This window comes from Scatophagus argus, chromosome 6 (genome assembly GCF_020382885.2).
Source record: "Scatophagus argus isolate fScaArg1 chromosome 6, fScaArg1.pri, whole genome shotgun sequence".
In the NCBI taxonomy this organism is placed as follows: Eukaryota; Metazoa; Chordata; class Actinopteri; family Scatophagidae; genus Scatophagus; species Scatophagus argus.
Window position 1 is genome coordinate 19,885,257 of NC_058498.1, and position 26,939 is coordinate 19,912,195.

At 39.2% G+C, this 26,939-nt stretch overlaps 1 protein-coding gene across 17 annotated transcripts in view; it reads left to right on the forward strand.

Moving 5' to 3' along the window:
• fryl (furry homolog, like) overlaps positions 1-26,939 on the forward strand; it is a 65,598-nt gene that overhangs the window by 17,640 nt on the left and 21,019 nt on the right. For 11 of the 17 annotated variants that reach the window (XM_046392772.1, XM_046392771.1, XM_046392769.1 and 8 more), the window contains 36 exons: positions 7,337-7,545; positions 8,064-8,117; positions 9,365-9,504; positions 9,629-9,725; positions 10,724-10,803; positions 11,152-11,232; positions 11,343-11,511; positions 12,463-12,555; positions 12,667-12,765; positions 13,127-13,228; positions 15,497-15,541; positions 18,179-18,282; positions 18,430-18,538; positions 18,630-18,716; positions 18,822-18,993; positions 19,214-19,346; positions 19,443-19,550; positions 19,673-19,910; positions 19,990-20,166; positions 20,260-20,346; positions 20,444-20,712; positions 20,980-21,187; positions 21,352-21,476; positions 21,572-21,629; positions 21,728-21,819; positions 21,921-22,093; positions 22,218-22,378; positions 22,479-22,589; positions 23,816-23,970; positions 24,082-24,181; positions 24,381-24,549; positions 25,460-25,728; positions 25,843-25,983; positions 26,091-26,259; positions 26,372-26,456; positions 26,789-26,901. In XM_046392772.1, the coding sequence (XP_046248728.1) occupies positions 7,426-7,545; positions 8,064-8,117; positions 9,365-9,504; positions 9,629-9,725; positions 10,724-10,803; positions 11,152-11,232; positions 11,343-11,511; positions 12,463-12,555; positions 12,667-12,765; positions 13,127-13,228; positions 15,497-15,541; positions 18,179-18,282; positions 18,430-18,538; positions 18,630-18,716; positions 18,822-18,993; positions 19,214-19,346; positions 19,443-19,550; positions 19,673-19,910; positions 19,990-20,166; positions 20,260-20,346; positions 20,444-20,712; positions 20,980-21,187; positions 21,352-21,476; positions 21,572-21,629; positions 21,728-21,819; positions 21,921-22,093; positions 22,218-22,378; positions 22,479-22,589; positions 23,816-23,970; positions 24,082-24,181; positions 24,381-24,549; positions 25,460-25,728; positions 25,843-25,983; positions 26,091-26,259; positions 26,372-26,456; positions 26,789-26,901 (4,693 nt within the window). In that variant the 5' untranslated portion in view covers positions 7,337-7,425. Of the gene's footprint in view, positions 1-5,179; positions 5,666-7,336; positions 7,546-8,063; positions 8,118-9,364; positions 9,505-9,628; positions 9,726-10,723; positions 10,804-11,151; positions 11,233-11,342; positions 11,512-12,462; positions 12,556-12,666; positions 12,766-13,126; positions 13,229-15,496; positions 15,542-18,178; positions 18,283-18,429; positions 18,539-18,629; positions 18,717-18,821; positions 19,062-19,173; positions 19,347-19,442; positions 19,551-19,672; positions 19,911-19,989; positions 20,167-20,259; positions 20,347-20,443; positions 20,713-20,979; positions 21,188-21,351; positions 21,477-21,571; positions 21,630-21,727; positions 21,820-21,920; positions 22,094-22,217; positions 22,379-22,478; positions 22,590-23,815; positions 23,971-24,081; positions 24,182-24,380; positions 24,550-25,459; positions 25,729-25,842; positions 25,984-26,090; positions 26,260-26,371; positions 26,457-26,788; positions 26,902-26,939 lie in introns of those variants that run through there. The other 6 variants (XM_046392764.1, XM_046392766.1, XM_046392768.1 and 3 more) reach the window with 3 other exon arrangements.

The following is a 26,939-nucleotide window of genomic DNA, read 5'->3' on the forward strand; positions in this document are numbered from 1 at the left end:
TTCTGACACTCCTCTTGTCTGTAAAAGGAATGTATGCTACCTTGTTCAAGGGATCACCTGAGTTGTCCTATTTGGCTTATGGGATATTTCTAGAGACATTAAAATGATATCACCAACTCTAGGACCAAGTCAGGAAAAGGCTGTCAGAGTACAGATTAGACTCACAGGTTTAAGACTTCTTTTGTATTATAAATCTGGGACCTTCACATGAGCTTTCCCTCTGTTTCTCTCTCTGCTCATGCAGTAGTGGTTAGGAGCATTTCAACATGATATGAACTAGATATGGGGATACTTTGTTCTAGATATGGAGGTTTTGAAGTTTGTTTATAGATAAAGCAACTTTGTCATATTTGGATTTTTTATCTAGCAACATCAGACCAAATCTGATTAGGAAATATTAAGCCAGAGTTGTAGTTCGGTCCTAAACATTTGTTGATTTATACTTATAAAATTGTTTTGTTTTTTTTTAAAAAAAAAACGTTTTGACAGAACTTTCATTATGTGCTCAGCGTTTTCATACACAATGAAATAAACCAGGAAGTCATTTTCATGATCAACATGGCCAAACTAACTATTCCCAGTTGTAACTGCATGTAGATAGGATTGAGTAATATGACAACATATATTGTAAGACTGTAGCTTTGTTGTCAAGTTTGATAGAGCAGTCATGGAGGTTAGGAGTCTCATTATTTCAGTGTGTTACAGAAGAGTGCCTCTGCTAGTGTCAGAAGAAATTGTTAGACTTCTGTCGTATCTGTTAAGCTGCAAGCAAAACGACCAGAGGCACTATAGGCTGCCTATTACAGGAGTGAACCAACTGCTTGGACCATCATCAGTTGAGAGAGAGACATTTCAGTTCCATCAGCATAACAAGAAATTGGGAACAACTGGTAAGACTTGGAACAATTTAGGACTCTACCAGGAAGTCAAACGCAATTTATTAATGTTTAGCGGCGGACTGTGGTCTGCAATGTTGAATGCAGCACTTAGTTCTAGGGGCTTAAATTATGCTAGTGTCACTGTCTCTGTGATGTGGCTGGGCTGAAAGTGTCAGCATAATAAACACTCAATAGCTGATTTCACCGTGGGCAGAAAATGTGTTGAGACATTGATAAATCATCATTATTTTATAACATCACTGAAGAGGTATAATTTTGCAAAACTGTAATTACCCCAAATATCAAATGTGCTAGGAGTAGGGGCTAGGACTGTCACAATACATTAAACAAATAAAAAATTACTTATTAACCCTTTTAAATCACATCCCTGGTCACAGCTGGTGCAACCAGTTTCAACCAGCAATACAATCACATCCAGCCATCAGACGATCTTTAACTTCGAGTGGCACTGAACTAAGAATTCTTTGTTAGCAACAACAGTGTGGCGCCCCTGTGTGTCTTGGGGTGTTCACCTCTTCACACCCTGTTTCATTTCCCCCAAATATCGTAATTACAGGTCTGCTGAGCAGAATTTACTCACTTTGTGCAAAGTGGCATCTGGCATCTGGCATTATACAGTGGACTGCTGCAGCAACTGCCTGTGTCTCACCTGTCTGTCTTGTTTCACTCAGAAAAGCACCACATTGCAGAAGCTAGATAGTACTCTCAAAATGCTGTTTCACCTAGATTGAAACAAAATGTGTTACAGTGATTTAAGTGTGATAGCTTGTAATAACACATATTTTTTATAAACACAGAAACCATTTTTGGTTGCAGTTTTGAACTTGTCAATCCTCAAGGTAATTGATAGTATAGTATTATAAAAAAGATTTTGTAGTCTCAATCATTAAACATCCTTGACATTGAAAAGGAGTCTGTATTACAGCACAATTAATTCTCCTTCCACTCCTTATGTTACCTTTATTTATCAAATTGTTATTATTTATCCTTTATTAACCCTAACCCTATTGAGTAAACGGCTCTCTTCCATTTACCCCATGTCTATTTCAGTAGCCCCCCCCCCACCCTACCCCAAGGGATAGAGATGTAAATGTTCATTTGAAACACCCAGAGACTAACAATAAGTACATGTTGTCAGTGTGGCATGCATATTGGTTTCTCAGTCTTATCTCTTTGTTTCACTCATGTCTGGTCAGCTTCTTGTAACGAGTTAGTTTTGCCCTGTGTCTTTTTAGTTTCTTATTTATTTTGAAGTACAGGTGAAGAGTAAACTAGTAGTAACTCGTCAGAGTCTGAACATGTTGAGACACAAAAGAAGAACTGGCACTGCCACACCACATAAACATTGGTAGTGACTCGTTTTGTGTCTTTCTCCAGAAAAAATGGACACACTTGTGGCCCTGCATTCCAAAAGTGTGTGTGTGCTGTTGTTGCTGGATGTCCTGATAGGGGAAGTGAGCAGGCATTTGGGAGGGTTTTATTATAACAGTGACATGGTGGAGTCACTGTTCTAATAGTTGTGCAATCCTGCGGGGTGCTTCGTTTCTTGAGCACAACCGTGGATTTCTGGCAGAGTGGGGCTTTTTAGGCTTCTCATAACAAAATATGAACATGTTGTTTTACAACACTTTGGTAGCAGTTTGTCAGTTCTTTCTCTCCCGATTGTAGTTGCAGTACTGTCCACCTTAAAGGTCAAGATGTTCTGAATCTCTTAGTTAGCACTGTTGTCTTAGGCGACTGAAATTTTCCAGGCTAAGGCAGACCACAGATAAACTGTATTTTGATATATGATGTGATGATAAATGAGGAAGAACAACTCCAAATAATTCAGTCTTGTTTCCACAGGTCTCTGAACAACTAGGAACTACTGAAAATGCAATTCTTAGTTCAGGCTACGGTATTGAGAACCTCTAGAAGCAAACTTTGGTACAGCTTCTAAACCTGGCCTCTGTCCTTTCAATATTGTGAAATCAGCACAGATTTGCCCACAATATAACAGCTCTTAGTTTCCCCAGAGCTCTTAAGCAAAGCTTTTGCATCTAGATTTTAATGGGAACTAAAACATGACCTTAGGGTCATAAGTAAGTTGGTAGTTTCAGTCAGTGCAGTTCCTGGTTTAAAATGGTGAGAAGTTTGAAAACAGTTTAGTTGTTCACAAAGATTTTTGCAGTGGGGTCAGCTTTGGAAAGAAATCATAGTTTGGCATGCTACACATGACTGGCATGTCTTTGGGAGAAAGAGAGAGCGAGGGAGGGGAGGGGCAATGCAAAGACTTGGCCCTGAAAAGGATTTTTTTCCCCTCTTGTTTTGTTGCAAACTGGAAAAGTACAGTGTTGGAGTATTCATTTGTGTGAACCAGTCAACAATCCAGCTAGCCCAGGGTGGGAGAGAGAAGAAGGATGGAGGGGGGTAGAGCACCCAGCACTGATTGGATATTAGGAGCTGGCTATGTGACATCATTGGGGGTGTTGATGAAGCACAGTAAACAAAGAGGGAAATGCTTGAATGGCTCTCTGTGCTGCTGGACAACATAACCACAACACAGCTAATGCGTGCTGCTGCACTGCCCCTGTCACCTCCAAACCTTCATTTGTTCCCTAATAGCATGACTATTCCTTTCTGAAAACAGTTTTATTACTATATGATTTTGAATATATTCAAATTATCTTGGTTTGTTTTATTTTTTAGACAGGTAGTGGGATTGTTGGAACAAACGATGGCCTCAGGTGTACTTTAGTTGTTTATGCCTTTTAATGGGAAATACTTTATCATTTAAATTGATTTACATTTTATTTTAATAACCAATGGTATGTTTTATGAAGTAAAACTAGAAGTGGAGGTTAGTTGGCTTTTTCTGTTTGAATGACTTGTGATGTACATTTTGCATTAATTTTGAAATAACTGATAGAACAGTTGATTATGAATGAAAAATGATAAATGATTAACAGATTAATAGGTATTCATTCACAATAACCATTACATTTTTTAATGACTCCAATCCCAACATAATATTGACAGTTCTAGTGTATTGTATGAAGTAGCTATTCTGGTGTATTAGGTCAAATGTACTGTAGTTACTGATAAACCGACCAACAAAACATTTATTTTCAAACACAGTTTGCAGTTTTGTTGAATGTAAATGTTACTCCAAGTAATCTGTTTAATTGTTTAATAACTGATAACTCTACCAGAGTTGGTTTGGAAAATCAGTCTGAATACAAGACAGTTTGTATCTTTACTAGTAAGATATAGATGCTAAACTTTTTGATCAGTGTACATAGTAGATCTTGTTTTTGTCATATCAAAAAGCTTCCTATGTGAGGTATGATTGTTTTCCCTTATAAAAATATATGTAAATATAAAATATGTTTCCCCTGCATTTCTGCTCATCACTTGTATTCATACCACTAAGCCTGCATGAGTGTCACTGTGACAACCAGGAAGAAACAAAACAAGGCTTTTCCTGGGAGGGAATGAGGTAGAAGGTCAGTTTGCTATTGGCTGTCCACTTGGCTGGACTGGAACTATTGTGGACTAGACTGGAAGTTACATAAATCTCCAGAGAACTGTTCAATGTTATGAACCTTTGTGCCATTCGAATAGATGGCAACTTGGCTGTCTCAGCATGCACTTAGATAGCTGGTTATGCAATCTTCATACATTTCATTTTATTGACAAATGGAGCTTGTTCTCAAGTACTTTTTAAGGTAATTTATTGTTTGTGTGTGCTTGTCTGTTAAATGATGATTAAGCAGTTTGCTCGAGTTATCTTGAGACTCACAACAATCTTTTTTTTTTTTTTTAACTTTTTTTACCCACACTAAAAATTAATTATGTTTTTATTAAGTTAGTAAACTTATGTGGCTATCGGAGGTAGCTTATTGTCTTAAATGTTTTGCATGGCCATTAATTAACAGTCAGTAAGTGTCAGTTTGAATTTTATATTTATTAACTTTTTGCATGTGTATAATCTTGACCAAATGTATAGGGATACCCAGCAGAATATGTAGTCACATGTGATGTTGTGGACTCCAGTTTCCTGGCCAGGACCTGTAACATTTGCCTGTGCTATTTGAATAGGATGGTCAAATGATCTGTGCCACATGCAAATGTGCGGAGAGCTCAAGGTTCTCTTTGTGACCTTGGATGAATATGTTTCAAGGAGCCAGTCTAGGAGCTCTATGGGCAGCTGGCTCTTCAGTACATTGAACTTTCTGTAGTCCTACTTTTTGCTTAACTGTATAATTTACTTGGTTTTGTTTTTTTAAAAAGTGATATAATTGATTAGCCAAACATTTCTCCAATTTCTTGATTACACTGCACCGTGTTAGGATGTGAGAAAATATGATTGGCTCTGTATGATGGTAGTGTGATAACTCCCAGAAATACCTGCTGAAAGTTTGCCATATCATGTTGTTCATGATTATACTGGTATAATTTTTAATATATAAATCATAACATGCTAATGGCGGTATTCAGACATTTTTACGTAAAGATGTAATATGGCTATGCATGGTTGGAAACAAAAGTACTGACTCTGCAGTGGAGGAGTTGGTTCTAAAAAGCTTGACTTCAGCAGTGTGGAAGTGATTTGGCTGCGAAAGAGCAAATGTACAACAAACCACAGTAATATGACAGACATGCAAGAAGACTGTAACAGCAAAAGGGGTCAAGAAAACAAACTTGTTTTACCACCTCAAGCAGAGAAGCACCCGACTGGGTACGAGCAGAGCCATAAGCCCTGTGTGGAGAGCTCAACGGCCATTGTGAGTTCTAAATCAAGCATATTTTTCTGTATTTTGTCATATTGTGAAGAATATCGCCACAGCAGAAATTTCATGACATTATTTTAGACAACACAATGCTGCCCACAGTGGGCATTTTACCCAGAGTTAATGTAATTCTTTCAAACTACAGTGGCCAATTTATATATACACCGACATTTTGTGTTATGGGTAAACGAAAAAAGTTGAGAAATCTAGATAAACCACAAAGTCATCCTTCAAACACCAGGACACTTGGCTGGTTGCATGAAACTTTTTTCTTTTTTTTTTCTTGCATAACAGTTGAAACAAGTACATCAATTTTATATTGTTTACATGCAGATCTACTGGTCTTCCAGTGGTTTCTGTAGTATCTCTTAACTGTCACAATTAATATAATAAATATTGTACATATATACATTTGAGTATTGCAAGTTAGATTTTATACTTTACTGTCAATTAATGTTACCTCTGCTGCAGATTGAGTTTGTCTTAATGTTTTCCTTGGTAGTTAATCTTGTACATGAAATATAAATGTAGCATGCATATCACCGTCAGTAACATACATGTAGCACAGAGCAACAGTTTAACAAAATGCATTTGGCATCTTGAAAAATTTCTGGCTTATATAAAATCGAAACTGTAAAGATCAGCAATGCTTCCAAATAAGTAGATTTTTCAACTTACAACTCTTTTTTTAATGCCAGATGATTGAAAAAATTAAGGCCATATTTTCAGTTAAGTCTGAAGACTAAAAAGGAAAAAGCACTGCCCATCTGGCACAACTAGGCTCCAAATGCAGAAGTAGTGCAAAGAAAACCTGCAACATTTTCAACACCCTGTCCATCTTGTCAGCTTCTACATTCTGTTTAAGGACAATTGGTTTTGCCAGAAATTTGCTGACCTGAGATGACAGTTTTAACAATTGTGTCTTTTTGGTCAATCTTCGTGATAAATGAGGTCTCAGCTAGAATAACCTTTTCTCAAGATTTTCAGCACAAGCATGCACATTGTAGTTTTTTTGTATTGAAGTATCCTAGGGTTTATATATGTGCTGATTAAGATGTGAATTATGTCACCTCTGCACCAAGCCAGGCCTACTTTCCCCCTTTTTACAGTTTTTTGTGTGAAACTAATCAGCTGCCAGCTTTATATTTATGTGTCCATGTCTATGTCGGCTCACTTTTTTACCAGTTCAGTTTTGCAACAAAATCAACATAGTTCTTTCAGATCAACACTGCTGAAAGAGATGGTTGTAATATTTATCTGTTTATTCTAGATTTAGACTTAAACAAAAATATGAAACTTTTTTAGACTGATTTTTATAATTAATGACATAGCTGTAGTAGAAGTTATGATTCTCCCTATGTTTGTTTTTAAAGTGATTTGAACTCATTATGGGCAATGTGAGTTTGGAAAATTAGTTTATAATTGGAGGCATGCAATCAAATAGAGATTGTGTATTTGCTCGAGTCAGCACTGAAATGTCTCACTCTTACTCTTTCTCATCAGTTCAGTCAATTTACCTCTTTAGGAAATGTCTGTGTTCCTGTTTGGATTACAACTAGAGCATGACATTGCATACTTTACAAGAGTGTTGTTCTTCATATGACCCTGCTGCTTTCTACTCCCACTGTATTATTTCCTAACCTCTACCCTTTGTCCTCTCTGTAGCTTCTGCACCAGTCAGCAGCAGCGTGAGTAGACGCCGTGCCCCCTCCTCGGTGACTCCTCTCTTGTGGGAGAAACACAACCTCGCCGCCATGTCGAGCATCACCATCGATCCCGAGCTGAAGCCCGGGGAGTTTGTCATCAAGAGTCTGTTTGCTGAGTTTGCTGTGCTTGCTGAGAAAAAGATCGAGATGGTGATGGCTGAACCGCTGGTGAGTCCACAGGGGGTGAAAGTTGGTGTCAAGAAACACAGGAAATGAAATTCGATACATGGCACGTGATATGGCACACACTGCTGAGATAATAACCTCTTCTCTTTTGCAACTAACTGTCAAGCCTTCAGCCTTTCAGGAATAAACTGTGTGAGAACACTGGCAGGAGAGGCACATAATCTTTATGGACCTGAGTTACACTAACTATAAAAATTTTTATTATTACCAGACTGGATTAACTGTCCTTTGACTGGCCTTTTCCTCTGTTCATTTATTTTGTTCAGCTCTGTTCCTGGCAGAGTAGTAACCTCAGGCTGATTTAAGTCTTACCTCGCTCACATTCAGCCCCTCATTCAGTTTATGCACCTCAGGAAACTTCAGTGTTCTTCTCACTTACTTATTTAATCATTATTAAGCCTGCTGCGCCCGCTTGTTTGTAAATACAGCTTCCATGCTAGATTTGCAACGCACCTATTCTTAACCTCTTTCTCTGTTTGTCTCTGTCCCTTGTCTAACAGGAGAAACCCCTGTCCCGATCCCTCCAGAGAGGGGAAGATGCACAATTTGACCAGGTCAGTACAGCTGTAGTAGTGACTAAGGTTAAAAAAGAGGTTAAAAAAAAACTGTGGTGTGTGTGGGTGTTTGAAGGTGACATTCTCATTTCCCAGGACCACCAGCAGTCTTTTTCATACCTTTGTATGTGTGCGCAGTATTTGAATCCCCAGCTCCACCCACTCAGTGGTCCCTCTGTCCCTCATCTGTAGCTGGTGTAGAACACTATACAAAGCGCCTGCCTGCTGCAGAATGCTTTGTTCAGCACAACACAAAGCCAACGAGGATATGGTGCTATAGATCCAGCTGTCCCCATTGTGAGTGAGGGAGAGAAAATGGGTAAAGAGAGTGCAAAAGTGAGAGTGTAGAATTGCTGTGTCATCCTCAGTTACTAAATCAGCATTGGGTGCTGGAGTGTATCTGCTCGATGCCATAAGGGCAGAGGGAGCAGTTGCATAACTCTGCTGCCTAGCATCCATCATCTACCTCCCTCATCACAATGCGCTGGCCCTTAAATACACACGTACACTTGAATAATTTATGCATACTGACCACCTTTTCTAATGTTTTATCTATTGTCTGAAAGTATTCATTGTATTCAAGTGTATTGTATTCATCGCTAAAATACTAGTTTGTTGTTTTTGTATTTATTCATTAGTAATAAAATTTACTGACTTCTCATGGGAATGTAGCTTTTAGTGTGTATCATTATACAGATCACTATAGATTTATTTATTTAATCTTAATTTGTAGAGGGTCAACTATGTAGCACAAACTGATGCCACAGTATTTATAGATTAAGCTAATTTGCAATCTGCTAGATCATCTCTAACAGTGGTTTTATTAAGCCTGTCAATGGAGTGCCATGTTTAAATGGTACAGTCTGCAAGCTGTCACAAGACAGCTTATTTCTGCCATCTAAAAACACAGCATGAACACAGCAGAGTTGCACGTACTGTGGAGTTACTCAATAGTGTGTTCACCATGTTATCCAACAACACTCTCAATTGCAATCAATAACTACAATATGTCACCCACTAGTTGAGAAAGCATCTCGTCTATATTCACTGTATATATCCGTTATTGAATATCCACTTTAAATTATTGCCTGTGGGACAACATTCTCAATGCAATGTGATCAAACTTATTAGCATATTTGACAGGTATTTTATATATATACGCGTCATAAAATACAAACTGTGTGGTGGAGACATGGTTAACTAGTAATAAGAACTGAATCTAATGTTTGTATGCTATTGTTTTGCAGTTAATAAGCTCTATGAGCTCAATAGCAGAACACTGTTTGCCCTCCCTACTGCGCACACTGTTTGACTGGTACCGGCGACAGAGTGGCACTGAAGACGAGTCTTATGAGTACAGGCCTCGCTCTAGTACCAAGTCCAAAGGGTAAGCTGTTCATCTTATTTCCTCCACACTCCCCGATGAGCACATCGTTTATAAGAGATTTCAGTTGTTACATGTGTACTTTTTACAAAACCTCATTGCTGACCTTTTCTGTGCTTGTTTGTAGGGATGAGCAGCATCGAGATAAAGATTACCTGCTCGAACGGAGGGACTTAGCCATAGATTTCATTTTTTGTTTAGTTTCAGTGGAAGTTCTAAAACAGGTGAGCTTTCTGACACCTTTTGAGTAATGATTTACAGCATAAGTAAAACGTATTTGTCAGTTGGGTTTCTTGGAACATGTTACTACTGAATGTTTATATAGCGAAGGGGAAATGCAGCGCACCTGTTTGACCTAATATTGATGTTATCTTGTCCCAGCGCCTACCAAGTGTGAGCTGAAGTTCTGGGTCTGTGTTCCTGTTCAGTTGTAGATCAGTACAATTATAACAAGTTCTCAGCTGAGCATTGCATTGATATAGACTTACCTTACCTGTGCACTTTCTGAAGAGATGCAGGATTTCTAACTTTAATTTTTGATTCTTTGAGTTTTTTTTCCTTTCTTTACGTTTGTTGAAGACCACTTTATTGCTGCCATTCAAAAGATGTTATATCCTTAACTGCTTGTGCATCATGTCTGTGGATATTCTCATTTATCCAGATCATAGCTATCTCAAAGAAATTGAATCGAACACAACTGGACTTGGTTATATGTCTTTGAATGCTCATCAAGACTAGGCTAGTCTAGCTGATGAGCATGAACTAATGAAGCCTCTTGGCTGAGAGGCGAAACATCTTGGATGAGAGGAGAAACGTCTTCAAAGACATATAACCATGTGCAGTTGCGTTCGATTCAATGTGTTTGAGATGCCAGTGCATCATTCACCACTGATAAAAGAGTTAGCATTAATGTGCTGTTTTTGATTCACTCACTAGTGATATGCAGACTTCTGTGGTCCATAAATGAGCAGCAGTGTTGTTAGTGAGGTCTTTCTCCACAGGGGACACAGTAAACACACACAGTGGCAACAGAACAGCTCTAACTGATTTGCTTCTAAAGTGGACTGTCCAAATCTAAGCAACATTCTGAGCTAAAAGCTGGTCCTCAGCCAAGTTGTCCTTGGCGTTGCTCCTGTTGGAAGGGCAATGAATGGTAGCAAAGAAAAGAATGAAAACTATCAGTGGTTCTAACAAGGCCAATGATTCCATGTTTCCGTTACAGATCCCTCTTCATCCAGTGCCAGATGTTTTAGTACATGAAGTTCTAAACCTGGCATTCAAGCACTTTAAACACAAAGAGGGGTAAGTAAGCGTCAAAACACAAAAAGACCAATGACACAGATGAATAACATGAATGAAAAATGCTGATGATATACATTTTACTCTGGTGTTCTGTCTTTTGGTTTTTGCTTTGCAGTAGGGATTCAGTTTGAATCGACTGGCTTTACAGATCATTGTGTGCTACTTTATAAGCTGTCTGTGTCATTAATGACATTTACAACACAATCAGGGTCAAGATGGTACACTGTTCTTCTGTTTTGTGCATTGTTGTGTTGATGTCAGTCATATAGTGCAATGCCTTGAACAGAGAAATGTCTGAAGTCTAAATATAGTCTTTATTTAGGGCTTGCCATATGCTTCGCTTGACAGGTACTGTGGCCCCAACACTGGCAATGTGCACATCATCGCAGACCTGTATGCAGAGGTCATCGGAGTCCTTACACAGTCTAAGTAAGTAAGCTTAATTCTGCATGTTGGCTGAATTCAGACTAAATTGTTTTCAGCCTATACCATTTTCAGTCACTTTTTAAACTCTCTTGGGTTCTTCTTTTTGCACTCAGGTTTCAGGCAGTGAGGAAGAAGTTCATCACAGAACTGAAGGAGCTCAGGCAAAAAGAGCAGAGTCCCTATGTCGTCCAGAGCATCATCAGCCTCATTATGGGCATGAAGTTCTTCCGCGTCAAAATGTATCCAGTGGAGGATTTTGAGGCTTCTTTTCAGTTTATGCAGGTAAATTACAACTGTTTAATTATGGATGTTTGATAGAGTGTACTTACAGTAAGTGTGGCTGATGCATGTGTTTGCTAAATTGCACCATTTTGTTTTACCACCGTCCCCTTTGTTCAAACTCAGCAGCTTTCATAAAGCTAAATGAGTAACGATCAAAGGTGAGGTTTGCCAAGAAGAGAGTGTATGTGTGTTTCAGACTCGGCTGAGAGCTGTGAATGGAACAGTGGCTTTCTGATTAATCTTTATACAGCTGTAAAAACACTCTCTGTTCTCTGTGATATCCTGATGTGTTAATGGAACATACAGTGGTTTATGTCTATGACTCTCACTCAGTTATATATTGTGAATTTGACCCATATGGTTTCTTTTAGAGCCTGACCTATATATATTTACATTTTGTATTGATATTTAAGAAACAGAACCTGTAATAGGTTAATAATTTTTAATTTAGTCCACATCTTTTTTTAATCAATAATACTTTTAAAGCAGTGTTTCCTTGTCTCAGTACCTCAGCCTATGAAGGAAAAATAACAATAACAATAAGCTGTATGGTTCTTTTCTTGTTATGTGAGTGCTGGTCTTTGGTTATGCATCAATTAGACTCATACTACTCTCATCACAGATTAGTTAATGTTTACCATGTGCATTGCATTTTGAGTTAAGACATTAGCTTGTACGTATATTTGACTTATTGAAAGGGCAGTTTTCTTTCCTGCTGCGTTTTATTAAAACAGCACAATTACAGATTCAAATGACACAAAAAAGATGCTTCTTGAATTGGGGTACAAATCCAAATTGGACTTCTTAATAAAAATGCGGGTTAGGTTTGTCAGTATTATTGCCTTTATCTTGTGTGTTTATGTTGAACTGTACTAAGACCTGCCAGTTTGTGTTTTGTATATATCCTCTCTGCATTCTTAATACATGTGGGTCTTCGGTGTGATTTCTTAGGAATGTGCCCAGTATTTCCTGGAAGTCAAGGACAAGGACGTAAAGCATGCTTTAGCGGGCCTTTTTGTCGAGATCCTCATCCCGGTCGCAGCTGTGAGTAACATTTTTAAACCACACTTTTTTGCTCTACATGAATGAATCTCTGTATGTCATTTTAACAGTTTCCCTGATCCATGGTAATGACTTGTTAAACTCGATCCTCAGGCGGTGAAAAACGAAGTCAATGTGCCCTGCCTGAAGAACTTTGTGGAGATGCTATACCAGACGACATTTGACCTTAGCTCCAGAAAGAAGCACTCTTTGGTAATAGTTATGCCATCCTAATTTTTTTTTCTCTTCCTCCCCATCTCTATCACTGTTCACTCTGCATCTTAACTACTTCCTTTTCCTATTGTGTTTCACTCTTCCTGTATTTTGTCAACATTTCTATTGACCTCAGCACGCCCAGTCCGTCATCAGCATTGACTTAGAAAATAATCACCACCTCTCCGCTGGCCCATTGTGATTACTGACCAACTCTATTGAATTCTTTTAATGCATGCTTCCAGCATTTTTAGAAATATATCCGTGATCCTGAGATTCAGGAGATCGGTCTCAGTGTGTGAGACTGTTGTTGGTCTTTTTTTTGGGGGGGATGCTGACACTGTTCTCTTCCTTTCCCCAGGCTCTGTATCCCCTGGTGACATGCTTGCTGTGTGTTAGTCAGAAGCAGTTTTTCCTCACCAACTGGCACATCTTCCTCCAGAACTGCCTCTCGCACCTGAAGGTACTGCCAGGCTGAGCCTTTACACCCAGTCCATTTCAGAAAATGTGTACTCTTGTTCTCAGAAGAGTAATACAATGAATGTATTCTTCAGATAAAAATATTTTTAGGACTTGACAAGTCAGCTTAAACCTCACATGTCTTATGACTAGTGTTATGAAGTCTAAAATAAAATTTTGGTGTTCTCAGTGCCAGTATAAAATGAAATTAGTCCACATAAATTCAAGCTCATAACTTCTCTTTTTTCATGAGAGATTTAATTGTGAAAGTATAAACATGTATTACTGTTAAAAAAAAAAAAAAGAGTTAGCGGTCTTATGATGTTCTTTTGTCCTGTGTACTGTAATACTACCAATTGAAAAAGTTGTCATGGTTGTGAAGGGTGTGCTCTGTGGTTCAGTCTAAAGATCATAACGTACTTTCCCCTTCATTACCAACAATCAGATCTGGACAGGAATAGCACTTGATTTCATAATAGTGTCTGTTTAAATAAAAACCAAAAAAAAACAACTATAATTTATGCTTAGAGAGGCCAAGATACAACCATGAAATACAAAATTATTTAGTGTCAGTAATAATTAGTGTAACTGATTTCACAGAGAATGCATTAAACCTGTGTTGAATTTTAAACTGAACCTCCACGATGTCCTGCCTTTTAGGTAATGCACCTTTCATATTATCTCAAGTGCTGTTTTAAGTCAGGTCTCTTAATGACTCTTTGTAAATCAATTAAAAACAGATCAAACCTACTTTCCTTCTGTCTCTGACTATCATGGAGCCATTCCAACTCAGAAGATCATTGACCAAATTATTGACTGACTGACTGACTGGATGACTGTCTTCTCCATTCTGCACTGATTACCCTCTGTGGAAATTGTATGATCTTGTGGTGCATAGGTTTCTGTTTGCGTCTTTGTGATGGTGACTTTCTGCTGGTTTTTGAATGGCTGTCTGTCTTCTCAGTAATCTCATTCCAGCATCCTTTTCACCAGTGTAATTGTTTTAGATTCCCTTGAATTTAGTATTGTAATCATTAAATCTTCTCAGTGGCGACGCCGATTCTATGATTGAGATCATCTTAAGGGTTTGTGTGATGGCTCGAGTGTAGTGAAGAGTTAGTGATTTAGTGCCTCTTGTTCAACCAACGATTTTAACCCTGTGGCTGCTCTTAAACATGCTGAAACACCAATAAATTAAAACTGGAATAGAGTAGAGCATTACAATAAAGTCATCCTAGTGAATAACATTAAGTTTTAATAAATGTGTTATTCAGCAAAATTTTATGTCATGTTTTCTATTTTCCAGAAAGCCCTATGGACACCCCCCATAAAACTTTATAAATGACAACTTTTGAATAAGTCAAGAAACAAAGCGTGGGAAGCAGAAATATGATTTGAAAACCAAATTCCAACAAAAAAGTTAAATTCATGTCCCAGTGTGACTTCATCTTGTTCTGCAATGGCATTATTATATGATTTACTAACCTTTCTTAATGCGTTTGTAGGCATTATGTTATACATGTACATTCTCATATCTGTTGTTCTGTTTTATTTATTTCACTGAACAGGAACCAGAGTGAGAATGTGGACAAATAGACTAGTGATGTGTTTTCTGAAGACTGTATTCAGTATTGGTGATAGGCAGCCTAACTTTAAACTAAGAAATCCACAGGGTTAAAATACAACGGTTTGCATTTAGGGTGTGCTTGACAATGATTTGAATAAATTGACGATTGACTTGGGTGTCACTGTTTGTTGGCTCTTTAGGTCAGACAGGCAAATTTTTGTTTGTTTGTTTGTTTTGTTTTAACATTTTCCATTTCACGTCTTAAAATGTTGGGTTCCTCATCACTGTGTTTCCTTTGAGTCCACCCCTTTGTTTATGTGCACTTTCTCTGTCCCACCATCTGATTTCCGGACCACAGCACACCTTATTTTGCTTACTTTTTCACTTTCAAAATAAGATTTTACTCACAATGTGTTGATATACCTAATATCATATCAATACAAATGGACTGCTTTGTATTACTAGCAATGCCACTAATATTTCCACTAATATATCCACAAGTGGCATGTTAAACAGTTCATTGTATTTGAATAGTATGGATTTATGTAATGTCACACTGGCAAGGCGATATATACTTTGGACTGCTCTTGTCACTTGTTTAGGTTATGTTTTTGTTTTTGCCTTTAACTTGCATGTGTCCCTCCCCAAACCCTACATTCTTTGTCTCCTGTCATTTGATCTTTTTCTCACACTGACTCGCTCCAGATGCCGTCTAACAACAGCATCCGAAAGCAGATTGAGACGCTGCAGGTGAGTTATCTGGCGTCAGTGACCTGCGTGGTGCACCCATTCCTTTTAACGGTCCAGGTCCTGACCAGAACATAGGGTAGTACACTTCCGCCTGCTTGGTTAATGGGCTTGTCATTCGTTCTGTATAGTGACAGTGCAATTAAAGTGTTACTCTATTAAATCAGAGAAGAGGGACATGTGATGTTGCCTTAGGGTTTGTTGTTGAGCTGGTTTGTGTTTATGGGCAGTGGTGATGCCTTTGGTCTAATATCTAGTTACATACTTAGATTTTTACAGTAGATATAGCTTTATACTGGTTCATGATATCAGAAATATTTGATATGCAGATGATTTAGCTGCAATTGCAAGTGCTTTACTGCATTATCCACACAAAGTTACAGAGTCTGTGTCTAAACGTGCCTGCCGCTAATCATATTTATTTACATCAAGCAAAAACATTTAGTGCTGTAGGAAAACTAGACATGTGGTGTTATTGCAATAAGTTGTAAAATTTTGTTTTTGGTCAAGTTAAATTCTAGTTATCAGTCAGTATCAGTTAATAAATCAATTCATGGTGTGTGTTAGCAAAGGCTAGAGAAGGTCATAGAAGCATTAAAAGATAAATTCATTCATGTATTGTGGAAATATGTGTTTTTTCTGGGTGATCTGGCAGTCACACTGTGCTCAGTTTTAAACAATGCAGTACCTTTTACATTGGTTTGTTGACATTAGAGCTAAGAATTGTTTTTCATGAAATTGTTAATTGGCAATGTGTGATAGAGATCCGTAATGTTCACAGCAGAAATCTGGCTCTGTTATGAATTGGAGGCTCTCAGTCCCATAGTGCAATTAACACATTTACATGATTACTACATACAAAGCTAACCAGGTTAAATAAATGCTTGGAAACACAACAATTATGTTATCATGATTCAGTGTTCACTGGTTAATGTAAGGCTTAATACTGGATGGAAAACAAATAATCCTGTTTAAAATAATAATAAATTTAATTTAATAATTTATTTATAATAATCCTAATTCTTAATGAATTTATGAACAAACGTTGATAAAGTTATAGTCCTTTCTTCAAATATTTGAGTCTGATAGATGATGACTTTTAATAACGGTTATAAAGATTGAGTATGAAATTGATGTAATAGTGCAAGCCTCAAGGATCCCTAGTTGATGCTGGATGCTACATTTGTTTGTGCTCAGTAATCTACTGTTCTGTACATTTTGATTTGTTGGTTACAGATAGAGAGATTAGACATATGGTTGCATAGGACTTTATCTTAAAATGTCAGTTCACCCATATTTTGCTTTTATTTAGCTTGTTTGTGAAGATCTGCCTTATATATGTCTTCCGTCTGCCATTTGTTTTTACGGGATAGCGTGGTTAAACTAATCCATGGCGTGCCATAAGCATTTCCACTGTGTCCTCCCACTAAGGGATATCTGTGCTAATCTGGGGACAGGGACAGGCTGTTATGATCTGTTCTTAAACTGTGTCTTCTGTCTGTGAGTACCCAGATTGACAACATGACTTTTTAATGCTTCTTTTTAAATTGTCAGATTTTGTTGGGTAGTCTGTCTTTAAATATTAAAATAACGAAATTGTAAAAGGAACATGCATTGACAGTGAAGTGGTCGGATAGAAGGGTGGCCGCAGGCTCTTAATACAGGTTTGGGCAAACCACAAACGTCCATCTCACCAATAAGGTAAAGCTGACATATGGAAATCTTTGCACCATGCCCATATCACACAGTCTGAGCAGGGTCGCTCACGGTATGGGCCTGTTGATGTATCTAACAATGTGGATATTTGTCATTGCAGGTAATTTGATTGGTCAGTGCAACGAATTGCTGAGATATTGATTGGTTTACTTCTATTCCAGGACACAATCATGGATTATAAATTAAGTGCAACATTAAGTGGTTGCAGTGACTTGATTATTTTCCTGAAGATGTTTACCTCTGGTTGACTGTCTCTGTGCTCAGCATTTTCCTCTTGTGTGAAAAAATTTTGTATTTCATAAGTTTTGCTCATGACTGTACCTTAACAATCCTGTAAGCCTGAAGCTTGGCAATCATCAGACCATGAGTGTTAATTCTTTAAAATTTAGTTTTAATAGCCCTATGTCAAATGTTCTTATTAGTTTTTGTCACGTTTGGTCCAATTATTTTTATGGTAAGGACAAGTGAACACCATTTTAAGCCCTCAAATAATTGACAAATAAGTTAATGGCTCAGATGTTAGGTGCTATTGTTGTTTAAGATTTTAGCTAGTCAGCTTGCTAATTTTACACTGAAGCGAACGTTGTTGCTTCCATCCATATAGGACACAGCCACACACACACCAGCATATAACTGAGACACACCCTCTCTTCTCTTCTTAGTCATGAAAAAAAGACGTATTTCAAAATTCTGTGAACAAAATGAACATTACAGAGTATGTGGACATCAATCAGTGACTGAAAAATGATCTTATTAGTTTCTACATAGAAATACTACTACAGTTGCCTGTGTCTTGTGTTTTTTGTGCTGTGTGATTTGTCTTTCTCAAGAAAACAACAACCTAGTCTCACCGATCTCAGAGCTAGGTAATGAAATTGCCACAGCTGAGTTGATTGACTCATAATATTCTTTTTCCATCCACAGAACAAAGACCCCAAAATGTCCCGTGTAGCGCTGGAGTCTCTGTACAGACTGCTGTGGGTTTACATTATCAGGATCAAGTGTGAGAGTAATACTGTCACACAGAGGTCAGTTCCAGGGCCATCTGTGACCCTTACACACCCACAGACACTCATCCCTTTTAAAATCAATGGCTGTCAAGTATCATTTAAATATTTGCTGTGTTGATCAGCGCAAAATAAGTTTTATATATATCTCCCTTTTTTCTGCACTAGTCGACTACTCAGCATCGTTTCAGCACTTTTCCCCAAAGGCTCACGGAGCGTGGTGCCCAGGGACACGCCTCTCAACATTTTTGTCAAGATCATTCAGTTCATAGCTCAGGTAGGAATGAATTGATGTTCTGATCTCACAGCAGAGCTAAACCTAGGGATATGTCGTGTGTAAATGCTTACTGTTGTGTTGGTTGTTACAGGAAAGACTGGACTTTGCTATGAAGGAGATAATCTATGACCTCCTGTGTGTGGGCAAATCTCACAAAACCTTTGCCATCAATCCAGAGGTAAAATAGAGACAAGAAGTCAAGTTCTGATGCTGAAGGGTCAGTGGATTTTTTTCGTTTTTTTTCACATCATACTTCGTCCTCTCTCTGTGTTTGCTCTGCCAGAGGATGAATATTGGTTTGCGAGCCTTCTTGGTGATTGCTGACAGCCTACAGCAGAAAGATGGGGAGCCTCCTATGCCTACAACAGGGATCATCATGCCCTCTGGCAACACCCTGCGTGTCAAAAAGATCTTCCTTAACACCACCCTCACCGATGAGGAAGCCAAGGTCATAGGTATGTTGGATTCTTGACACACAACTTCTGGAGAAATGTTACGAAGTATAATTTTTTATAATATCTCTATACATGTCAATTGTATTTTTGCACAGTTGTTAAAAGGAGTGTTTTGTTTTTTCATTTCACTGTGGATGCACATCCACATGTGACAAATAAAGAATTCTGATTCTGATTCTGATTTTTTCCCTCTAAGTGTAATGACTCTGGTTGTTTCCAGGCATGTCGCTGTACTACCCACAAGTAAGAAAGGCCTTAGATAACATCCTGCGACACCTAGACAAGGAAGTGGGACGGTCCATGAGCATGACCAATGTACAGATGTCCAACAAAGAGCCTGAGGACATGATTACGTATGTAACCACAACTTGAATGCCCAGTTAGTTTGTGTTATTCTCCATCGATCTGTGTGCGTTTGACCTGTAACGGGTAAGCTGTTTGTGCCACAGGGGAGAGAGGAAGCCAAAGATCGATCTCTTCCGTACATGTGTGGCTGCCATCCCGAGACTGATACCAGATGGCATGAGCAGACAAGACCTAATAGAGCTTCTAGCCAAGTAATTCACCCTCCTCTAGCCCTACTGTAGACAAATCATTACACAGTTTGCTGTAATTTCGGTGGCCTTGCACACATTTTTAATGTCTGTTGGATTTCTGTTGACTTCCTGTAATTTTCTAGACTGACCATCCACATGGATGAGGAGCTACGTGGCCTTGCCTTCACTACCCTTCAGGCCCTGATGGTGGATTTTCCAGAGTGGCGGGAGGATGTTCTCTCAGGCTTTGTCTACTTCATTGTCCGAGAGGTAACTGATGTCCACCCCACGCTGCTGGACAACGCTGTCAAGATGCTCCTGCAGCTCATCATCCAGTGGAGGCAGGCAGTGCAGAGCAGCAATAAGAGCCACGACGGGCAGGTTGGTCCAAAATTCAGCTATTTTAAGTTAATTTAAGTGATAAGTTGACAGTGATTTAATTACAAGTTCTTTTAAACAGGGCTCGAGCAGTGGCCATACTCTGTCCTTGGAACGCACTCCTTTGTTGGGTGTCCTTCACGTGGTGGAGGGCTTAGGACTGGTGGTGCTTTGTAGCTGCCGTCCTGCCACGCGCAGGCTGGCTGTTAATGTCCTTAAGGAGGTCCGTGCGCTGCACACTGCACTGGGCATTGGCAAGGTAATGTGTGTGTGTCAAATGTGCACGAGTCTACAGAGACTTTTTGTTACAAGTACTGTCTTCTGACACTTCTTTCTCCTTCCATCTTTTCAGGGGGACGAGGAACTGGCAATTGATGTAATGGATAGATTAAGTGCATCAGTGTTGGAGAGTTTCATTCATCTCACAGGAGCTGACCAGGTATTAATGCCTTTTCTTATTTCCAGAGTCATAAAACTTGTACAGACACAAAGTTAACATCAAGGCTCAACGCACCTGCCTCTGTTTTTCTCCGCAGACAAACCTGCTCTACTGTCCCAGTGGGATTGATCTTCAAACGCTAGCAGAGTGGAGCTCCTCTCCCATCAGCCATCAGTTTGACGTGGTGAGCCCCTCGCACATCTGGGTGTTTGCCCACGTTACTCAGGGCCAGGACCCCTGGGTCATCAGCTTCTCCAGCTATCTGCGGCAGGAGAACCTACCCAAACATTGCCCCACTGCTCTCAACTATGCCTGGATGTTTGCCTACACCCGCCTGCAGCTGCTGTCTCCACAAGTTGACATGAAGTATGTTTCCTCAAGCCTCTTTATGTTCTGTTTGTAATTGTTTGTGTTTCTGTCAGTGACAGTGATGCGTGACGACCAAATAATACTCGCTAAACCGTCTTGACACAACATAAGTAGATGACACTATCAATACTGAAAAAGCATGTCATGTTTTGACATAAGCAGACAGAAGGCAGCTTTTGTTTTCAGGGCCACAGTTCAGTGTTGTTCTGAGCATTTATTGTCATGTCATTAATATCTGACCTTTTCCTGTGAATCCACTTGCAGTAGCCCCATCAATGCCAAGAAAGTGAACAGTCTGAACAGCAGTGACTCTTACATTGGTCTTTGGAGGAACTACCTGATTCTCTGCTGCAGCTCTGCCTCCTCCTCCCCCTCCATGTGTTCCACATCCTCCACCTCTGGCTCCGTCCGCTGCTCCCCGCCTGAGACGCTGGCGTCCACACCGGACAGCGGCTACAGTTATGACTCAAAGGTCAGGAGCACTTATACAGACAACACTCTATGCATACACATTTGCAAAGTCTTAAATATACAATAAAAGCAATGTAGGATCTGCGTAACATGGTAGCAACAACGATTAGACTTGATTTATTCGTACTTTTCAGCTATGACATTGCTCTTTCTGTCTGTTGATAGATTGTTGGCACTCCGTCCCCCTCCTCTCTGTTCAAACACATTGTTCCTATGATGCGCTCTGAGAGCATGGACATCACAGAGTCCCTTGTGTTGGGGCTTGGCAGGACCAACCCCGTGGCCTTCAGGTACACAACGCATGACACGATTCGTTTATATACACACCTTTATATACCTTTTGTTCTATACTTTTTTGTTTATCTCTAACTTTCCTGTCCTTCAGAGAGTTGATAGAGGAGCTAAATCCCATCATAAAAGAAGCTCTAGAAAGAAGACCTGAAGTAAGTGCAGTTAGTTGGTAGCTTTGAAACCTTTCTACCACAATTATGTGTTTAGCAAAAGGCGTTTGAGTTACAGTGCTACTCTTTTAACCCCACAGAACATGAAGCGACGCAGGCGTCGTGACATCCTCAGGGTCCAGCTGGTCCGGATATTTGAGCTGCTGGCTGATGCTGGTGTCATTAGCCAGATGTATGTAATCCACAACAAATTTGGATAATATTAATAATGATTAATTTACAATTTGACATATTAACAAACATAACAATCTTTTCTGTGCTGATTTGTAACAGAGCTAGTGGAGGGTTAGATGGAGAGAGCCACTCTCTGAACAGCACACTGCTTGAGTATGTTGATCTGACCAGGCAGTTGCTTGAGGCTGAGAATGACAAGGACTCTGACACACTGAAGGACATTCGCTGTCACTTTAGTGCACTTGTGGCCAATATCATTCAGAATGTTCCAGGTATATCTCTTAAATTCCCCCATTTCTGTCAGTTAAAAACAGAAGATTTCCTTTGAATCTCTGTCTAGTTGGAGTAATAAAAATTAAAGCACACTGTATTTATTTTGTTACTTGTTGTGTTCAGTACACCAGAGGAGGACCATCTTTCCCCAGCAGTCGCTGAGACACAGTCTGTTCATGCTGTTCAGTCACTGGGCTGGGCCCTTCAGCATCATGTTCACTCCCCTGGATCGCTACAGTGACAGAAATATGCAGATCAACCGCCATCAGTACTGTGCACTAAAGGTATACACAAACACATAAAAAACATAAATGTCAAAATCTATTTTCTGCGTACAAAGTAAGCTCTCCTTACAGATGACTAATAGCTTTTTCAATGTTTCAGGCCATGTCTGCGGTGTTGTGTTGCGGGCCTGTAGCTGACAATGTAGGCCTTTCCTCTGATGGCTACCTCTATAAATGGCTGGACAACATCCTGGATTCTCAGGACAAGAAGGTAAGAGAAATTTTACCATTTCAGTTCATTTTGTCTTTTCGTAGTCTGGCCAGGATATGTGGATGAGTATTGGGTATTAGTTTAAGGTAGGAGTGTGAGTTTCCCCATTGCTGTGAATTTCCCCATTGTGGGACAATAAAGGAAACCTTATCTTAAAATGTTATCACTGAAGGAATGTGTTGAGTACCAACCAATCACTCGGAGTGAAGAAGAAGGCATCATATCCAGAGCCACTCACTTATAATTTGTATATATTGGCTTACACACCAATGCAGCTCTTCCATGTTTAGACCTTTCAGTCTTCATTATATTATATATTATAATATTATAGTATTATATCATTATAGTATATAATACCTCTTAAAAGGTCATGATATACATTCCATACCGGGTAATCTCAATGAATGAATGTAATGGTGGCAATCAACGTGTAACGGGTATATAATTACAGTGATAAATGTCATAGTCATCACCATCATGCAGTTTTTTATAAGGAGGGACTGGTTTGGTTGGTCTGGCTGTACTGTAAGACTTCCTGAGGTTAAAGTTATGCAGTGCAGGTTCATATGCCATGACACTAGCACTACCCAGTGATGTTCAGAAGTACTACAAGACATCAGTGAGAAACTGCCTGACTTAGACAGTAATGAGACCTTTTTAGATGAGGCACGAAAGATTCTAATCATATTTTCAGACGTATTTATGTTGTATTGCAAAAGTTTTGTGTGATTCTGCAGAAAAAATGTAATATACTTACATTAGTCTTAGTCTTAATATTTATTTTATTTAGCAAAAATGTACTTTCAATTATTACTATTTTTTATTTAAATTTATTTTTATTATTACACATAATAAAATTATTATGTGCATATTTTACAATACCTATATTGTGCATAGATTAAGTACGCAACCGTTATTGCTGTTGTTTTAGTGTGTGCATTAGTCTCTAAATCCATTTTAACTTCCTTTGTTCTGTCAGATGCTTGTGAAGCACTTTGAATGGCATTTGAAATGTTTGAAAGGTGCTATATTAACAAAGTTTGACTGATTGATTGATTTCATAGTCCATATTAGTTGTCCTCATGGTGGTGTTTTAAAATACAAATCTTCACAGCATATTTTGTGGCAGTGCTAACTGTCAGTTTGTTAAATTGAGCAGGATTGCTTAGTGATTCTTGGTAGAAGCGGACCATTGCTTCTAACAGTTGCTCTGTGGTCTCATCTAGGTGCACCAGCTGGGTTGTGAGGCTGTGATGCTGCTGCTGGAGCTGAATCCAGACCAGAGCAACCTCATGTTTTGGGCTGTGGACCGCTGCTACACGGGCTCTCGTCGCGTGGCTGCCGGTTGCTTCAGGGCAATTGCCAACGTCTTTCACAACAGGTACTATGATTTACCAGCTTCAGCTTCAACTCGTTTTTGTGGGTTTGTTTGACTCTTTAGAGCCAGTGAACTGCTAATCAACACTGGCTGTGTCTTATTTTTTTGTCTTAGGGATTACCAGTTTGACACTGTGGTGCTGCTGAACCTCATTCTGTTCAAGGCAGCTGATTCTTCCAGGGACATCTATGAGGTGGCCATGCAGCTTTTACAGGTCCGAATTTGTGTTTTCTACAAAATGTTCACTTTAACACATTGGCACATAACTGTGCTACATGTGCATATATATATATATATATATATATATATATATATATATATATATATATATATATATATATATATATTTATATTTCTGTAATTAACTAAGTTAACACAGTGTGTTGATGTGTTTGTCTGTGTGAAACTAATAGATCCTGGAACCCAAGCTCTTCCGTTATGCCCATAAATTGGAGATCCTGCGAACAGATGGAATCTTGACGCCTCCCTCACCATTACCACACCTCTACTCCGTGTCTTACTACCAGCTGTCTGAGGAGCTTGCTAGGACTTACCCAGAGCTCACACTACCCATCTTCTCAGGTTTGCTACACTTCAGTTTGACAGCTGCTGTTGTGGGAGCAGGGTGCTGTAAGGTTCTGTTAAGAACCTGCCGCATATTGACATATACCTGCATAACACTGCAGATACCAGATGTAGAAAGTGAAGTCATTTCTTACAGAATGTGAATAGCATTCTCAGTATCAAATTTTCAAATGTTTCTTTCTTTCACACCTATACTTTGGTTTCTTTAGTCCAGACCAAGGGAAAAAATGATTGTTCTATTTTAGTTCTGGCCCATTTCATGTTCTCACTGACTTTTTAATAATTAATAATTTAATAATAATTAATTAATTTTAAGTGTTTTGTACCACAGTATTCCTGGGGTGTTACCGTGAGTTCACTATTTCACTTACATTTTAATCAACGTAAAAACCCTCAAATGTATACAGAGTGGGGCAGAGGCACAGCAGATCACTGTTTTAGCTGCTTTTGACTGATTGATGAGAGAAAATATTGGTGACATTTACTGTATTTACTTGTAGTTTAGCTTTTGAAATCATGTTAAAATATCTCCTATCAAACAATCTGTGGTTGATCCATTTGCTTTCACACCAGAAACAAGCAGAACCAGAGTCTGCTTAGAAGTGGTCTTAGTCCGGTTTACCCAGAGTACTACAGTTTATTTTAACTCACCCAAAATGGTTAGATGTGATAGCATCCATGTTTGCCTGGGTGTAGTTCCTCATAAGCACACCACATTTTAAGTGAGAAATAAATCTGAATACGTAATGTAATGAGGGCGTTTCACTTTGCTATAGCAATGCAGACGATATGGGTAAATATTGTACACACTAAAAAAGGTTAGAAATTGACAAAGGATTCCTTTATTATCTAATGGCCACAGATCAGCTTAAACTAACAACTTACCCTCCTTCTGTCCCCACTCCAGAGGTGAGCCAGCGAATCCAGACAGCACACCCTGGTGGTCGCCAGGTCATGTTACACTACCTCCTGCCTTGGATGAACAATGTGGAGCTGGTCGATTTCAAACCGGCTGCACGGCGACCAGAGGATTGCGGCAGTGGTGAGGACGATGAGGATGTACACGAGCGGGAGATCATGATGGTTAACAGCCGGCGCTGGCTTCGCGGAGAGGGCTGGGGTTCCCCGCGAGCAACAACTATGGTGCTAAACAATCTCATGTTTATGACTGCTAAGGTGAGACAGATGATGGGCCATCAACAGTCTGTCACATTCAAATTTTGGTTAACAGGATGCTTTCGGAAATGTTGATTAAAGATGATTGATTATGAAATAATTTTATTTTGACAGTATGGGGATGAGTTTGCTTGGTCAGAGATAGAGAATGTGTGGACCACATTAGCAGACAGCTGGCCAAAGAACCTCAAAATCATTCTGCACTTCCTCATCAGTATGTCAGGAGTCAACAGTGACCCCAGCCTCTTGCCCTATGTAAGTCACAGGATATTTACAATATGCATCACATCTATTGAATCCCCATGTGCAGTATCCACCACTTCCTCCTCATTTGTCTGACTGTCTTACATATGTGCACTCAGGTGAAACGAGTCGTGGTTTACTTGGGCAGAGACAAGACTATGCAGCTGCTGGAGGAGTTGATGTGTGAGCTTGAGTTGACTGATCCTGTTAGCTCAGCAGTCACTCACATGGACAACCCCCCTTATTACCGCATCACCTCCAGTTACAAGATCCCCTCGGTCACCTCAGGTTAATGAGCAGTTTGCTTGCACAGCACTTCACAGCTTAGGCTGTTTTTACAGGACTTAATCATGTGTTTCCAATCCTTAGATGGTCAATATTTACATGTTTGCTCACACAGGAACAACATCCAGCAGCAATACCATGGTGCCAGGAAATGATGGTCATCATGACAGCAAGATCAAAGACTCTAACATGGAGGACAGGTACAAGCTGACATACAGCACTGTTTTCTCTGTGTCAAACAGAGACACGTGATGAGAGGAGCAGGACGTATGTACAGTATATGTTCCCCACAAAGTGCCAGTAATGTATTAAAAACACTTTAAGTGGTCTTCTTTATTGACTCACTGTAAAAATTAATTCAGATGAAACACTTTTATGTTTATTTTAGATTCTTTAAGATCTGTGAGGTAAGGCAGTTTTAATAGGAAATTATTGCTGGTGCAGTGGATTAGATTTAAGTTAAGCCAGGGGTGAGGAAGAAAGAGTTAAATGTTGGCCCTGTCTTTTTAATTCAAGCATGTCTGTTCTGCAGTTACACCCACCTGGATATCTACAGTGGTCTTAACAGCAACCTGAACCGGCAGCACCACCGTCTGGAATCTCGTTACAGCAGCAGCTCTGGAGGCTCCTATGAAGAGGAGAAGAGTAAGAGCAAGCTCTTTGCCCAACTAAATGAAACCATT